Below are 16,711 nucleotides of genomic sequence, written 5' to 3'. Positions count from 1 at the left end.
TTAATCTACAACAAAAACCTAGAGTGACTGTAATTAGCCCAGTCTGAGCATCTTATGTGAGGTTTGGTGAGCATTGCACTTTTTTAAGGCTTTTTCTATGGGTGGTAACTATTGGAAAATTTCCAGGGTAGCATTTTTTTCTGTGCCTTTCTCTGTGAAGGTAAAGGAATTTTGTTTTTCCCCACGCTTTTTTAAACAATTATGAGACAACATGACAGTATCTGGTGGCATAGCAGATCGTTTCAGGACAGACAAATGTGTCACCACCAGTTGTTCTCAGTGACACATTTCATTGTTTTCGGTGAGCCCATCTTCTCAGAAAGAAAGTAAACCTGTTATTGTATTTTTTTTTTTTTTTTTAGCTATGATAAGGTCAGATTCATTGGAGCCTAAAATCCCTGGATGCTTTTCTATGCAAACCTTGACTTTAGAATTGAAAGCTGAGCTCTGGTCTGCTTTTTTCCAACTCTCATACCTCAATGTTGATCATTGAGGCTACCCATTATTCCAGTTGACCAAGAGAGAGGTGTAGGAGGAGACAGGACTTAATCACCAGAAGCTGAGATTCATATAAAAGAACACCGTGGGTTTTAGGGCTCTTGGTGTGCTAAGCAACAATATTGTTGTGATATATACTGTATACACAACATTTTAGTGGCCACATAAAGTGTGTGCTCTTCTCCCATCAGGTTGTCTTTGTGATATCTAAGAGTACCCAAAGGAGCGATATGTGCTTAAAAATATGGCCGCGACATTGCTTGCTCTTTCCATTACTTTTTATAAAAGTGAATTTGCCATGGCAACTAGCCACCAGTTCAGGTCAACAGAAACCTAAAGCAAATTGAAACTGGGGATAATTATTTTCTCAAGGGAAGACAAACCACATGAAAATTATTTTTCATTTTTGACTAGCTGTAGGCTTTATTTAAGTGATAAATAGAAATCCTGACACAAATGGACGTTAAAATGATATGTAATAACACAAAAAGGTAAAAAGGTTCACCTCTATGTTCATGTAATGTTTTTTTTTATTGGTTTATAAGGATGCCTTGCAGCAGAGAATGGCTCAGCAAGAAAGCGCTGTTCTTCAACTGAAGCAGGAGTTGTTGAGGGCGAACATGGACAAGGATGAACTTCATAACCAAAATGTAAGCTATAATGCTATTGTAGAAAGACTGAATTTGTTTTTTTCGGACAGTCCAGTATCTACACAAATAAGGTGGATGGAAAAATACCCCCCAAACCCCCCCGCTGGAACATTGCATTCTGACAGTGGGACAGAATACACTGAATAGCGACTGCAACCACTGATTGACAGAGGCTTTCCAGCATGTACCTTCAGCAGAAGCTATCTGTCAAGCAGGGACGATCACACACTGCGTGAAATTTGTCTGGTCCCTAATTGAACTAGGCGAATTTCATTCAGCCAGCCTAACCTGTAAAGAAAGTTACTTTAGTACCTGCATTGACAAGCAGTTCTTTTATCGAGAATGTTTGGCCTGACCTTGCTTGAACTGTCATACCTTCAGAATCTGCAGTGATCTCTCTGACCAAGCTGATGGATCTGGAACACATCTGTCTATGATTTCCTCCTTTACCTTTTTAGAAAAGACAAAATTGTTGTTCAATCATAAAAGAGTGCATTTATTAATAACCACCGACAATGCTTGGGAAGGCTCTGATGTTAACGCCACACAGCTCAGAAGCTAGGCTTGAATCTGTTGTATTACTTGTCGATATAAGCCATGTATGAGCACCTTTATACACAGAGGATGAAAATACTGAAAACTTTTAAATTACTTTTACAGGTGGATTTGCAAAGAAAAATGGAAGAAAGAAATCAATTAATTGGGGATTATAAAGTGAGTAAATGTTAATTTTTGGTGTATTTTAATTACTAAACAGAGCATATAGAAATAACATAATGAAAAATATAAATATGTCCCAAAACTGAACCTTATTCTTCTACAGAAAGAAATCACACAAAAGGACTGGCTTATACAGCAGATGCAAGGGAAACTTGATGAGACACATAGAAAACTCTCAGAAGCAAGCTATCAAAAGGTACGTCCATCTGGTTAACTGTTGCTGGCATTGGGTAGTGGGCTTACCTGATTATGTAGTCATATAGTGTAGGTTATAATGAACTACCTACTATAAATGATGATAATATTAGAAGGTAAGGGATCATAAAAAGAATACACATGGTCAAAAGCTTAGTGGTTTATAAAGGACACTGAAACCCCAATATCCTTATTTTGCTTTAATTTCCTTCTAGTAGAACAAAATTTGTTACTTAAGAGACTTGAAATTAAAAAGGTAAAAAAAGAATTGAAGCCAAGCAGATTCATTTCATCAGAGAATAAAAGGTGCAAACTAATTAATCACTATGGGCAACAGTGCCACAATTTTTTCCCCAGTCCCATTACCCCCCCCCCCTCGCATGGCTTTGTACATATGGCATATGCATATGGCTGTCATATACAAAAGGGCTGCATTTACCAGGCATACGCATAAAGCTGGCTGTAGATGGATGAAAATGTTGCCAGTTCCTGCTATCCATCTATGGGCAAGCTGGTTGCACTGTAGTCAATCCATCAATCGACTTCAGTACAACCAGCGTGTTGTTTTTTTTTTTCACCTAATCACTTCTTTAGCTGCCAGCAGTGACAGAGGAACTGTTGGGTGAGATGCCGACATGGTCGGATTGTTCTCGCCAGTCCAGTCACTACAGCGATTACCATACATTCAAGGCTTTTTGAAGAATTTTTATTTGTGAGTGGATATTTTACAGAAATTTAAATAATCACAGTATTGGAGTTCCCCCTCTTTTCTTTTATGAATGCTGCTAATCTTTATAATTGAGTTCATCAGGAGGATCCCAGTGATGTATTAGATTTATTAGAGAGGGCATTTTTTTCTTTTTAAGCCGAACATGAGAATGTGAAGCATATAAATCCAGTAAGTGTGTGTCCAAGCAGGATCTGGTAGAGTGGACATATTGAGAGTTAAAGCAGATTCCATATAGATTGTGGATTTTTGGACTCTTATATGGTTTAGTGCACATTAAGACACAGGGTGGATTTCTTTATATTGTGTCTTTGTTTTTTATCTTTTTATTATATACGGGGATATTTGTCTTTATAATATTTTAAGAGGGTTTTTGATATTAGGTAGCCCTGCTGTTCTCTCTACCTGAATTGTAGGAACTATATGGTGGATTATATAATATTGTATGCAGCCCTTTGCAGACATTAGGGGCAGCATTTGAGGTCCCCATTACCTTACGAGTTGACAAACCACTGGCTTAGACCCTTACAATAGAAAATCTATTGGTGTGTGGCCAGCTTCAGACTGACACTGATGGACAGATGTCCAGACTGTGACGCTGGACAAAAACTAGCAAACGCTACCAGAATGTGGTGGATGGGTACAGACTCTTAAGCAATGAGGGCAGTGTCTAGGTGAGGGCACAGACCTACATACACAGAAAAATGTATGCACTGTGTTTGATAGCTAAAGTGACAAACCATGAATCCGGTGATTTCTTAGGTTCTAAACAAGTCTCTGACAGAGGTATGAACCGCTGCGCCTGCCTTGTAAAGCTCCTCCCTTTTTTTTTTGACAAATTATTCATTTGATTTGATCTATTTGTTGTGTATTTTTTATTTTATTTTACATTAATTTGTACTGTTTAAACAAATTTAATACAGTTTTAACCACCTGTTAGCATGTTGTTTTTACATAATTTCTGAAGAAGTATTTTTCTATTACTACTTCGCTGATTGTTAGACAGTTTTGATTTTTGAAAGGACATTTTCACTGGTCAAACTTGGAACATTGCAATGTGTTTTTTTTTTTTTTTTACTTTTTATAATGTTTACAATCAGAACATCATCTAATTATACCACCGGATATTAGTTTCTAATTAGAGGGGTTGTAAAGTCGAGATGCATTCTATTCTGTGTGTAGCAGCCCCCCTGATGATTACCTAAGCCCAAACTCGATCCAGCGATGTCCATGACTGTCTCAGCCGTCAGGGACTCCCCTCCTCATTGGCTAAGACACAGCAGAGGCACCATTGGCTCCCGCTGTTGTCAATCAAAGTCAGCTAGCCAATCAGGGGATAGAGGGGGGCGGGGCCAAACCACAGCTCCATGTCTGAATGGATACACAGAGCTGTGATTCGGCTCGGGTGCCCCCATAGCAAGCTGCTTTCTGTGGCGGCACTCAACAGGAGGGAAGGGCCAGGAGAGCCAAAGAGGGACCCGAGAAGAGGAGGATCCATGTTGCTCTGTGCAAAACCAACTGCACAGAGGATGTAAGTATAACATGTTTGTTATTTTTATTTGAAAAAAAAAAATGAGACTTTACAATCACTTTAAGGGGTATATCCACTCTAAAATAAAAATAAAAAAAGATATTGTATAATTGTTAAACTAGCCTTTTTTTTGTAATTTAGTGTTAATAAAAAATATCAAAGCTAATCTGCAGCCCGCTATGGTTTTCTAAAACTGGAGGAAAGATCAAACATGCCTTCCTTGTGTAGGGAAGTTTTGTACACTGTTTCCAGAAAGAAACCTTTTCTGCCCCAATGCCACAAAAAAAAGCCTGGTTACAATATGCCTGACAAAACCTTGACATGCCTCCCTGGGCTTTTTTTGTGACATTGGCGCAGCAAAGGCTTTTTTCTGGCAACTTGACCATGCAGCTAATATTTGTTCAAATATGATCGTATTGTGCTCCTCGAAAATAACCACACCGTCTTTTTCCTAGAGCAGCCTGTATTCTCCTGAGGTTACCTGTGGGTTTTTCTTTGTATCCCGTACAATTTTTCTGACAGTTGTTGCTGCAATCTTTCTTGGTTTATCTGACCTTGGCTTGGTATCAAGAGATCCCTGAATTTTCTACTTCTTAATAAGTGATTGTACAGTACTGACTGGCAAATTTAAGGCCTTGGATATCTTTTTATATCCTTTTCCAACTTTATAAAGTTCCATTACCTTGTTATGCAAGTCTTTTGACAGTTCTTTTCTGCTCCCCATGGCTCAGTATCTAGCTTGCTCAGTGCATCCATGTGAGAGCTAACAAACTCGTTGACAATTTATACATTAATTGCAATTTAAATTTTGCTCATATTGTTATAAATACAGGGTGATCAAACAATTGGATGCCATTTTCTTTTCATCACCATGGGCTTTATAAGTTTGTTTGTTCATCCCATTTTTGCTTTATTTTTTATTTGATTTGGTGTACTGTTTTTGTACTCCTGACAAGCCTCATTTAATTTAATATGCAGAGTTAAAGTGATTGTAAAGTCTCATTTTTTTAATAAACATGTTATACTTCCCTCCTCTGCGCAGTGCTTTTGCATAGAGCAGCTCGGATCCTCCTCTTCTTGGGTCCCTAACTGGAGCTTCTGGCCCCTCCCTCCTGTTGAATGCCCCCACAGCAAGCAGCTTGCTATGGGGGCACCCGAGCCAAGCCGCAGCTCCATGTATCCATTCAGACACGGAGTCGGGGTTCGCCCCTCTCTCTCCTCATTGGCTAACTGAGTTTGACTGACAGCAGCGGGAGCCAATGGCACCGCTTCTGTGTCTCAGCCAATCAGGAGGGAGAATCTCAGATGGCTGAGACACTCGTGGACAGGGAGGGACCTCAGGTAAATATGAGGGGGGCTGCTGCACACAGAAGGCTTTTTATCCTAATGAATAGAATGCATTAGGATCAAAAACCATCTGGCTTTACAATCCCTTTATTTGCCATTTTAACGTGTGTGTGTCACTTTGTTTGTCTGTACCAAGGCCAAACATCCAGGGTATGTAAACTTTTGATCAGGGCCATTTGGATGATTTCTGTTATCATTATGATTTAAAAAGGAACCACACAACTATGCGATAATAAATGGCTTCATATGATCACTATTCTTAAATAAAAGAGAGCTTTTTTGTATGATCAGTCATATTTTCAATTTAAATAACAACATTTCACGATTTCTGCCAGGGTATGCAAACTTTTGAGCACAACTTTACACATATATATATATATATATATATATATATATATATATATATATATATATATAAAAACGAATTTGGGTACAGGGCTGCACCACTCAAACTGTCAGCGCTGAAAACGGAAAAATGGCCTGATATTGAGGTCAGTACTCCGGACTGAAAATGAGGCGGTAACTAGGTATTGACACACAAGCTAGCTATTCTGGCATGCTGAAAAATGCTATGAAAAATGACAGCCTTTACTTTTCTGAATCTGATAGAAGACAAAGAAAAATGGGGTGCCAACTGTCCAGAGAGGTTTTGCTGCAGCTACCCTCTGGTAGACTGTTTTTTGTGAGCTCCAAAGGAATCCCTGTGTAAGAATTGCCTTATCCTGATCTTTTTACTGGATTGGGCAATAATCTACCTCTACTGCCATCAGGTAATAGTGAAAAAAAAAATAAAAAATTGGTTCAGCACCTAACATATAAACGTATTCATCTTAAAAATGACAGCTACAGTTATTCTGTGCAATATTTCTTTTTTTTTATATATATTTTTATTATTAATATTTTTAATATTTTTTTATTAAAAATTTTGCAGGGTTACATTCAGAAAGCCCATAGTCTGAGACACTTAGATCCAATATATCAGAACATTAGTGGAACATGAAAATGACAATCCTTTCTGATACTTTCACAAACAATATAAATATTTCTTACCACCTGTTCATCAAAAACATCTATAATTAGTTAACCCTTATTTCTTGTGGTCAAAAAAAGTCTGCCCAAATACAAGACAAGACAGGATAAACAATAAAAAAAAAGACCAAAAAACAAAAAAAAAAAACAAAGCATATCTATCTAATTCTCTTACAATCTATCTGGGGAACCCCTCGTCGGCTTGAGAAAAAACAAAAAACACTGTATTCATGCCACCATTTCAGAACTATACTGTAAAGTACAATCTATTTATAAGAAGGATCACAAAGTGTCCGAGCCCAAGAACTCAGTCCATGGAGACCATACAGCTATGTACTGAGAACAACACTCTTGTATACTCGCCGTTAGTTCCTCCATTCTCCTTAAATGATTACATTTGATTATCAACTCTTTAATAGTAGGAGCGACATTAGTGTTCCAGTGTCTAGGTATAAGTATTCGTGCTGCAGGGAGGAGAAAGCAAAGCAGTCCCTTTTTTAGTCTCTCCCTTAGATCTGGGATAAATAGACAATAGGGCCATTTCCAGCGATTTTTGATATGCTGTACCAGAGACCAAAGAGCAAATTTGGAACACAGATTCCCACAATGTTATAATCCGGGGACAGGTCCACCAAATGTGGATCATTGTGGCTTTATCTCCCCCACAACGCCAACACTTTTCAGGATAGTTTGAGGACATTCTATGGAGCCTCACAGGGCACCTATACCACCTGGTTAGTATTTTATAGTTCTTCTGTTGCATATATGTTGAAAAACGTGATTTAAAGGTTAGGAAGAATGACTTCTTTCAGTCTTCTACGGTAATCTTATGGCCCAATTCCCTCTCCCAATCTCTAGGGTAGTATGGATAGTTAGGAAATGCAAGGGATAGCAATATACCATATATTTTAGAAATAATGTGGGAACACTCTGAAAGCCCAGTACAAAGGGAATCAAATGGAGTTAGATCCCTATGTAGTGAACCCTTATTTGATAATTGTGTATAAAGTGCCGGAGCTGAACGTAATGTAGCCAACGACCCGGGAAGTTACAATCTGCAGTTGCTATTATATTAAACAATTGGAGTCCCTTAGTTGTAAAGTGCTTGTTTAATCGGTGAAGGGTCCAAAGTTGTCCATTGTAAGAACATAGTCGACAATAGACCCGGCGGAAATTTTGGATTGCCTATAATTGGAGTAAGTGGGCCAGGGATTGAAGAGATACCTAGCTTTTGGATAGTTGAGTCCCAGACTCTTAATAATGAAAATGTCAGAGGTAAATGTGTTTTTCTAGGAGAACTTGGTTTAGACATAGTCCACGGGAGAGAGATCAAGGGGCAGGTGTTATTTGTTGCTCTGTAGTTACCCACTGTTTTGAATTACCATGATAGAACCAATCCACTATTCTATTCAATAAAGATGCTGTGTAATAGAATTCCATATGCGGTAGACCTATTCCCCCCTCTGTCTTTCGCTTTACTAAAATATCATAGCGAAGCCTGGCTGTGGAATTCGGCCAGATATACCGTAGTAGGCTAGATCATAGCAAGCAGAAGAAAGCCCTCGGGAAAGGAAGTGCTATATTGTAGCATTTGGTATAGGTACAAAAAACAAGGTAAGATATCCATTTTATATATAGCCATTCTCCCTATCGAGGAATACTTCCCAACTGCAATATTTCTAACACAACTTAGACAAAACAAATATTTAACTACGCTTGTCACACATGACAATCAATGTGATAAACAAAATACTTTTGATAAAATTAAACAAAGTCATGTCTGCTAGAACTAAAAAAATCTACTCCAGTGTAACTATAAATGAAAAAAAAAAATTGGCTCAGCGCCTAGGATATAAATTAGTTGTGTTCATACAACATTTTTAATCTTAAAAATATCCAATAGCAAGCTGAGCTAACTCAAGAGCTACTGGATTTAAAGGGGGACATGCCCCACAAGTGCTTTTGACCATATTAGCGATAGTTGGTCATGTCCATACGGTGAGTGCAAATCCATGTGGGACACTATATATGCACAAGTGGAATCAAGCATCAAGTTTAAATTGTAACCACTTCCCATCTGGGCCAATTCTGACACTTCGCTCCTACATGTAAAAATCTCCTTTTTTTTTGCTAGAAAATTACTTAGAACCCCCAAACATCATATTTTTTTTTTTACGAGGCTCTGTAGAAAAAAAATGGCGGGTGTTGCAATTTTTTATGTCACACGGTATTTGCACAGCGGTTTTTCAAACGCAATTTTTTGTGGAAAAAAACACTTTCATGAATTAAAAAAGACAAAAGACTAAATTTAGCCCAATTTTTTATATAATGTGAAAGATGATGTTATGCTGAGTAAATAGATACCCAACATGTCATGTTTTAAAGTTGCATCTGCCCGTGGAATGGCGGCAAACTACATTGCCTAATATTCTCCATAGGTGATGCTTTAAACGCCTTTACAGGTTACCAGTTTAGAGTAGCACAAGAGGTCTTGTGCTAGAATTATTGGTCTCACTCTGGTGTTCTCAACAATACCTCACATGAAATCACTGTTTACATATGCGTGAGTAACATCTGCTTTTGCATTTGCGCGTAAGCATGGTAAGACTGGGGCGCTTTATTTATTTTTTATTATATTATTTATGTTATACAAAATGTTTTTTTTTTTTTTTTGGATTAATTTAATTGCTATCACAGTGGATGAACAAGCTACCTTGTGACAGCATGGGTTGTGACAGGTCCTCTTTATGGAGAGATCTGGGGTCTATTAGACCCTAAATCTCTCCTCTAGCATCCCATGCAGCCGTTTAGATACAGATCGGTCTGATTGGCTGCTTTCAGCCAGGTCCAAAAGAGGCGGAACCGGGAGTGACAACCTACTCGTTGCTGCCGGTTTCTGGGGTTACAGAGAGAGGAACAACATCAGTTCTTCTCTCTCTGCTCAGTTTCTCTTTCTCAGCTCGGGGCCGCATCACTCCCGGGCTCCACGATGGGACAGTAGAGCCTGGGAAAGGCGACGATGGCTGCAGGAGGGGGGTGGGACCCCCATCCGCCACCCGCAGAAATGAATTCAAAGTTGTTCAAACCACAGGCTGTTCTTTCTATAACAAATCAGCATATGTTAACTCGTCTCATTTCACCACAACAAAGACAATCCTGTTTTTCCTTTTTAAATGCAAACTTTTAAAAGCCCAAGGTGTATCAGACTTTTACTAGTCCCAGGTTCTCCATTTTCTGGCTAATTGATCCTCATTTGTACATATGGCTGGAGTGCGTAGGCTGCTATAAACATGCGAACACCAGATGGTGCCTTCATAAACAGCTGATTAATTATTCATACATGTTTGTGTATTCCATAAAACTCATCACCAACTTATCAGCCTTTAAAATGTTTTACTATCATTAGCCATTCCAAGTACTTCATCAGATTTACAGTATGTCATACAGAAGTGATCCAAGAGAGCTTTGTAGAAATTGTATTTAAAACATTTAATTGCTGAGCAATTTAAATTGCTTTGTGCATAATAAATGTTTTAAACTTGGATTCCTCTAACAATCAAATTCTCTTTTCCATTATTTTGTTCATCCTTTGCTATCATAAGTAGGACCCTTTCTGCTGATGAGCACCTGAGCGTTTTTCAGCTCGTAAAACGCTCATCTCTGAAGTCTCAAAATGCCCAACAATCAAAATCCCATTCATTTCAATGGCCCCTGTTCAAATATGAGCGTTTTGTCGCCTGAAGCTCAAAAAAGTACATGAGCTTCTATTTTGGCAGATTACAAGCGTTTTTGTTAGATGTTGATGCCTGCTTCCAAACACCTGCAAAATACGCCTGAAAAACGCCTGTAAAAAAAAAAAATAAAAAAGCCTGAAAACGATACGCTCAGGTGTGAATGGAGCCTTAGAGTTTAAAAAGCAGATTACTCTTCACACATTCATGTTTATGGGTTTAGGCTCTATTGTTTTCAATTACCATTGAATCTTTGTGCAGCATGTTGTTAAAGTAGCTGTGGTTTCTTCTAAGTACAACTTACATATATGCACTTTTCCACTGCAAGTACCGGCTCGGCTCCACTCGGCCCTGCTTGGCTCTGTTTGGTTTTCCACTGCATGGTACCGCATGGTACGGTGTTGGAACGGTTCGGTACAGTTTGGTACGGTTTGCTTTTCCACTAAAGTAAAGTGGGTGGGATAACAATGATTCTCTGACCAATCAGTGGCTAGTAGTGACAAACAGTCAAGGCTGCATGCAAAAGATTGTGGGATATGGTACCGGTACGGCCCTCTTGGAACCACAACTGAGGTGGTACTGTTAAAGCGAGCCGTACCAATCGGTTCCATGTAGTGGAAAAGCTCCGCCGTATCGTACTGTACCGAACCTTTAGTAAATAAACCCCTATGTGTGTCTGCTACTTCTTCCCATCACTGACAAATCCAATTTACGCTCACATTCAGGAACCAGGCAGAGTGGTTCCTGGTCAACTGATGCTAAGATCTGGAGGGGGAGCAGCTCTCCCCTGCCTTTGCTGAGCTGGTGGACCAGTTGGTCCAGGGGCTGCAGTTTATCTGTGATGCCTCTTTGGACGTGGCTCCCCAAGTCGCTAGGCTCTCTGTTTCAGCAGTGGTTCTTCAGCATATTTTTTGGCTCAAATGCTGGTCTGCGGACCAGACTTCTAAAAAGGTCTTGACTAATCTTCCTTTTCAAGGAGATTGCCTGTTTGGAGCTACCCAGGATGACATCATTAGGGGTCTCACAAGGGGGAAGAGTACCTTTCTTCCACAGGCTAGTAAGGGCAAGGACCCTCGTTGTAGAGGTAGGCCATCCTTCTTGGGTCATAAGAAGTTTCTTCGTCCCCCAGGGGCGACTGACAAGGGATCAAAGCCTTTCAGGGCCTCCTCTGGTGGATCCAAGCAAACTTGGTCTGGCAAGTCGAGAACAGACTTCTCCAGACCAGTAGGCAAGGCTCCTTCAGCAGGAAGGTGTGCCCTCATCCGTATCGGGGGTGGGGGGACATCTTCGCTGGTTTACGGACCCGTGGACTTCCCTGTTACAAGACAAGTGGGTCCACAAAGTCATACGGTCCAGGTACAAGATCGAGGCTCTTTCCTTCCAACTTGCGCCTGGACCGCTTACAGGGTCTGTTTGGGGAGGTGCAAGACCTGTTACTTCAAGGGGTGATTGTCCCAGTTCCAACATCAGAAAATTTTCAAGGTTTTTACTCAAACCTTACATTTCCCAGGAATGAAGGCAAGGTGCGTCCAATCCTGGACCTCAAGGCACTGAACTGATTTGTGCGGGTGCAGAAGTTAAAAATTTAGTTCATTCGCACAGTGGTGAAATCCCTGCATCAGGGAGATTTTCTTACCTCTATCGACATCAAGGATGCTTACCTTCACTTTCCGATATATGTCGGTCACCAGCGCTTCCTCCACTATGTCGTGGGAGAGGAGCATTATCAGTTTGTGGCGTTACACTTTGGTCTCGCCTCTGCTCCTTGGGTCTTCATAAAAGTGTTAGCCCCGGTGCTAGCATTGTTACGCCAACGGGGGATCGCGGTACTAGGCTACTTGGACGACCTCCTTCTGTGAGCGGAGTCTCCTACTGCTCTGGTGGAAAACCTGGAGATCACCATACGAACTCTGAGGGAGTTCGGCTGGATTCTGAATTTTCAGAAGTCTGCCCCGGATCTGTTCACAAAGGTGGACTATCTGGGTCTGACTCTGGACTCGGCCTTAGCCAGAATGCTCCTTCCTCCTGACAAACTCCAAAATATGCTGCAATTCCTCCCCTGCTGTCCAGCAGATGGTCATCCCTCCGGACTTGCATGCGGGTGATGGGCCTGATGTGTCTACCTTCGAGGCGGTTCGGTTTGCACAGTTCCATACGAGGTCTCTGCAAAGGGAGATTCTGGCCAAATGGGACAAGAATCCGCAGTCTCTGGACAATCAGATTCGGCTGAGCCAGGGAACGAGAGTCCCTGATATGGTGGCTTCATTCTCTGGTGCTTTGGCTGGACAAATCCTTCCTCCCCTTGTACAGGGTCACCATGGATGCCAGCCTGTCAGGCTGAGGAGGCATCCGCTGCAAAAATTCTGCTCAGGGGATCTGGACACTGGAAGAGTCCAGACTACCAATCAATGTCTTAAACTCAGAGTGATCAGACTGTGCCTGGAACATTGGACGGATAGTCTTCAGGGATGTCCAGTGCGCATTCAATCAGACAATGCCACAGCCATGGCTTATGTCAATCACCAGGGGGGCACCAGAAGTGTCCTGGTGGCTCGGCTCTGGAGGTAGCATTCTAAGGTTGGCAGAATGGTTTGTTCCAGCCCTCTCCGCAATATACATTCCCGGGGTGGAAAACTGGCAGGTGGATTATCTCAGTCGGCAGGCATTGGACCGAGGGGAGTGGTCCCTTCATCCGGAGGTGTTTCATTAGTTGTATCTCCAGTGGGGCATCCCCGGGTGGATCTGTTGGAATCTCGGCTCGACAGAAAAGTGCAGAGGTTTGTGGCTCGGTCACGGGATCCTCAGCAGACGCCACAGATGCGCTGATGGCCCCATGGGGTCAGTATCGTCTGATTTACGCCTTCCCTCCTCAAGCTTCTGCCAAGACTTCTATGCAGGATTGAGGCAGAAGGGATTCCAGTCATCTTAGTGGCCCTGGACTGGCCTCGCTGGGCTTGTTACATCGCACTGGTGCGGCTGGTTGCCGACGTTTCTTGGAAGCTTCCTCTCAGGGAGGATCTGCTGTCCCAAGGACCAATCTTCCATCCTGCTTTACAGTCGCTGGTTTTGACGGCTTGGCTGTTGAACGCCAGGTGCTGATGGATAGAGATTTGTCTGAGTCAGTGATTCTAATGCTGTTAAAAGCTAGGAAATCTACTTCTAGGAAGATCTACTATCGTACATGGAAGAAGTACACTGTGTGGTGTGAGTCTCTTGGGGTTCATTCTCGGTGGCTCGGATCTTGACCTTCCTTCAATGAGGGTTTGAGCAGAAACTGGCCTTGAGTACTATCAAGGGTCAAGTGTCAGCCTTCGCTGTCTTCTTTCAACGGCCCTTGGCCACATACTCCCTGGTGTGTACTTTTCTTCAGGGAGTTAGGCATTTGACCCCTCCAGTGCGGTCTCCGTTGCTGCCTTGGGACCTCAGTTTGGTGCTCTCAGTCCTCCAGAAGCCTCCTTTTGAGAATCTTTGTGAGATTCCCCTGCTTACGCTGTCCCAGAAGGTGGCCTTTTTGGTGACTATCTGTGCACAGGGTGTCGAAATTGGTGGCATTATCCTGTCGTTCAGCTTACTTGGTGGCTCATAGAGATAAGGTGGTTCTTTGCCCCTGTCCGTTGTTCCTTCCAAAGGTTGTTTCTGATTTTCATTTGAATGAAGACATTGTGTTACCTTCCCTGTGTCCCAGGCCAAAACATCCAAAGGAAATTGCTTTGCATACCTTGGATGTGGTTTGGGCAATTAGGGTGTACCTGGCAGCTACAGAGTCTTTTAGAAAGTCAGACTCACTATTTGTTCTCATGGATGGGCCTCGGAAAGGGTTGTACGCTTCCTCTTTGACCATTTGCAGATGGAGCAGACAGAAGGTGATTCAGGCCCATTCCATCAGGGGTCAGGTTCCTCCTTTCCCTGTCCAGGCGCACTCTACTCGGGCGCTCAGTGTCTCCTGGGTCTTCTGTCATCAGTTTCCTGGTCGTCGGTGCACACTTTCACAAAGTTCTATAAAGTGGATGTGTTGGCATCTGCGGATGCTTCCTTTGGTCACAAGGTTTTGCAGGCTGCTGTTTAGAGAACCTAGTCCTCTTTGAGGGTGTAATGTTTTTTCAGGTAAGCTCCAGTTGTTTTGGTTGAGCTCCTGTTTACTGATTGGCTATAGTTAGCCTTGGGAATTTCTTTTTTGCTGTTCCCACCCCTCATTTTTAACACTGCTTTGGGATATCCCAATTGTTAAGAAGATCAGGAGCTGTGTCAGTCAATGAACGAAAGAGAAAATGGGATTTTTGACTTACCGTAAAATCCATTTCTCTGATGATCATTGACGGACACAGCACCCACCCCTCTGTGGAGTTGTAATTCTTCTGACACTGCTTGTAACAAAACTGAGTACCTATAGCAGAGAGAGGGAGTATACCCCCTGAGACTACCCATAGACGTAGCCAGACTTTTTTTCTACCTTGTGTCCTACTTCTGTAGGGGGCAGTATAAACCCAATGGTTAAGAAGATCAGGAGCTGTTGTCCGTCAATGAACATCAGAGAAATGGATTTTACGGTTAGACAAAAATCCAATTTTCTTGTAGCTGCTGACTTTAATTTTTCAAAAGATGACTGAAGACCTGCTTTAAGTTGATTATTACATACTGACACTGCTAAATTTGGTCAGGACATCTAGGTATCAATGATTTCTGGTCATGAAAGGTTTAAAGTAGAAGTTCACCCAAAACAGAACTAACTCTAAACCTACTCGTGGCCAGATTCTAAAACTAGTCTATATAACCCTGTAAAGAAGAAACCGCCATACTGACGTTTTCTGAGGCCGATCCAGTCCAGCCTCCAGCGGCGGATGCTGTGTGCAGGAGAGATATCTGACAACAGCTTGTAAATGCCTGGGAAGGACTTACTATTGGGCTTCCATTGTCGGCTGCCTCTCCCGCACACTTCCATACACTGAAGCCGCCACTGACAGCGTAGGACCAGAAAAGGTAAATATAGTGATTTCTTTACAGGGCCAGATAGTTTAGTTTAGCTGGTGGTAGGTTAAGCATTATGTTTTGGGTGAACTTCTACTTTAAGTATTTATACTGTACATCATATGAAACAAAAAAAGCAGCTATTTACAGAGAAGACACGCTGACATCTGTTGGACTGCCAAAGGCTAACATTGCTGTTCACAAAAATAACAGGCTGTCTCAACTCCACAACAAAGAAACTTGAAGTCTGCAGTTAACTAAACTGAATATAGCAAACAATGGAGCCTGTATTGTCTTTGTTCTCGCTTGATATGTTCACAAGTATAGTATACAAAGTTTATTAATTTCCTACTGCTAACGCTGGCTAACTTCTCTTTCTAGAATGATCTGCAGAAAGAGTTAAACCACAGGAAGGGTCTCTTGCAACAATACATGAGCAGAGATGCTGACCAGGTAGAAGTGTAGTGCCTCCTGCTTTTCTTATATATATGTCATATAGACATAAACCCCTTAATTCCCAGACACATTACAGTCTGACTGAACAATCTTTGTGCAACCACCTTGAAGGGCTCATGCACACTGAAGCTCAACTAAGCTGCTCCTACAGGCTTTTGAGCTATTTTAAGCTCTCATTTTTTCTGCCTGGAAACTCCCCTCCATGTTAGCCAATGTGTCCATGGACACTGTGGCTTTTTCAGGAGTTTGCAGGCATATGCTCTTACAGGCAGAAAAAAAACCCCAAAAATGCTAATTTTGTTTCACACAAAAATGTATGAAAGAGCATGAAAAAGCATGGAAAAGCTCAAAGAAGCTCGAAAACACACAATAAAATTGTAAAAGACACTTATGCTCAAAGGAGCTCAAAGAATCTCAGAGAAGCTCAATAAAAACATGCAAAAGAGCCCAAAAAAGTACAAGCTTCTTCAAGCTGAAATAAAGCTCAAATGCCTGCAGTGTACACGAGCTACAGTGTACAGGAGTCCTTCAATTTAACAAATATTTGAAATCTTAACTATCCTGCTACAGAGGTTTGGTGGATCCAATTAATAGTTAGTTAAAGTAATGTGAATGGTAAGCTTTACTGGAAGTTATAATTTCCAGGCCGTTCATTTTATACCCCCCCCCCCCCCCAACCACCCACCTACTGTAAGTCCTACAGTTGCAGCCAGGCAGTGTCTTGGCAAATTTAACTTGGCTTCCTAAATTTTGACAGGCAAAGTGCAGTTGCTATGGAGCTTGGTAAACGAGGTAAAGCTTCACTTTGCAAAAAGTACCCAATCACGTGCAAGGAAAATTTTAAATAAATGCATTTTTGCTT

The 16,711-nt window shown here is 41.5% G+C and overlaps 1 protein-coding gene across 2 annotated transcripts in view; it reads left to right on the top strand.

The window, feature by feature from the left end:
- Positions 1 to 16,711, top strand: part of DIXDC1 (DIX domain containing 1) — a 258,363-nt gene that overhangs the window by 216,597 nt on the left and 25,055 nt on the right. Inside the window, exons 11-14 of one of the 2 annotated variants that reach the window (XM_082273245.1) lie at positions 1,044 to 1,148; positions 1,809 to 1,862; positions 1,972 to 2,064; positions 15,775 to 15,846. In XM_082273245.1, coding sequence (XP_082129371.1) covers positions 1,044 to 1,148; positions 1,809 to 1,862; positions 1,972 to 2,064; positions 15,775 to 15,846 — 324 coding nt within the window. The remainder of the gene's footprint in view (positions 1 to 1,043; positions 1,149 to 1,808; positions 1,863 to 1,971; positions 2,065 to 15,774; positions 15,847 to 16,711) is intronic. The other variant, XM_082273246.1, reaches the window with a different exon arrangement.

The sequence above is a fragment of the Pelophylax lessonae genome (genome assembly GCF_965119305.1).
Source record: "Pelophylax lessonae genome assembly, chromosome: 12".
Classification (NCBI taxonomy): Eukaryota; Metazoa; Chordata; class Amphibia; order Anura; family Ranidae; genus Pelophylax; species Pelophylax lessonae.
The sequence above is the reverse complement of the archived record's forward strand: the minus strand, read 5'-3'. Positions and strand labels throughout refer to the sequence as shown.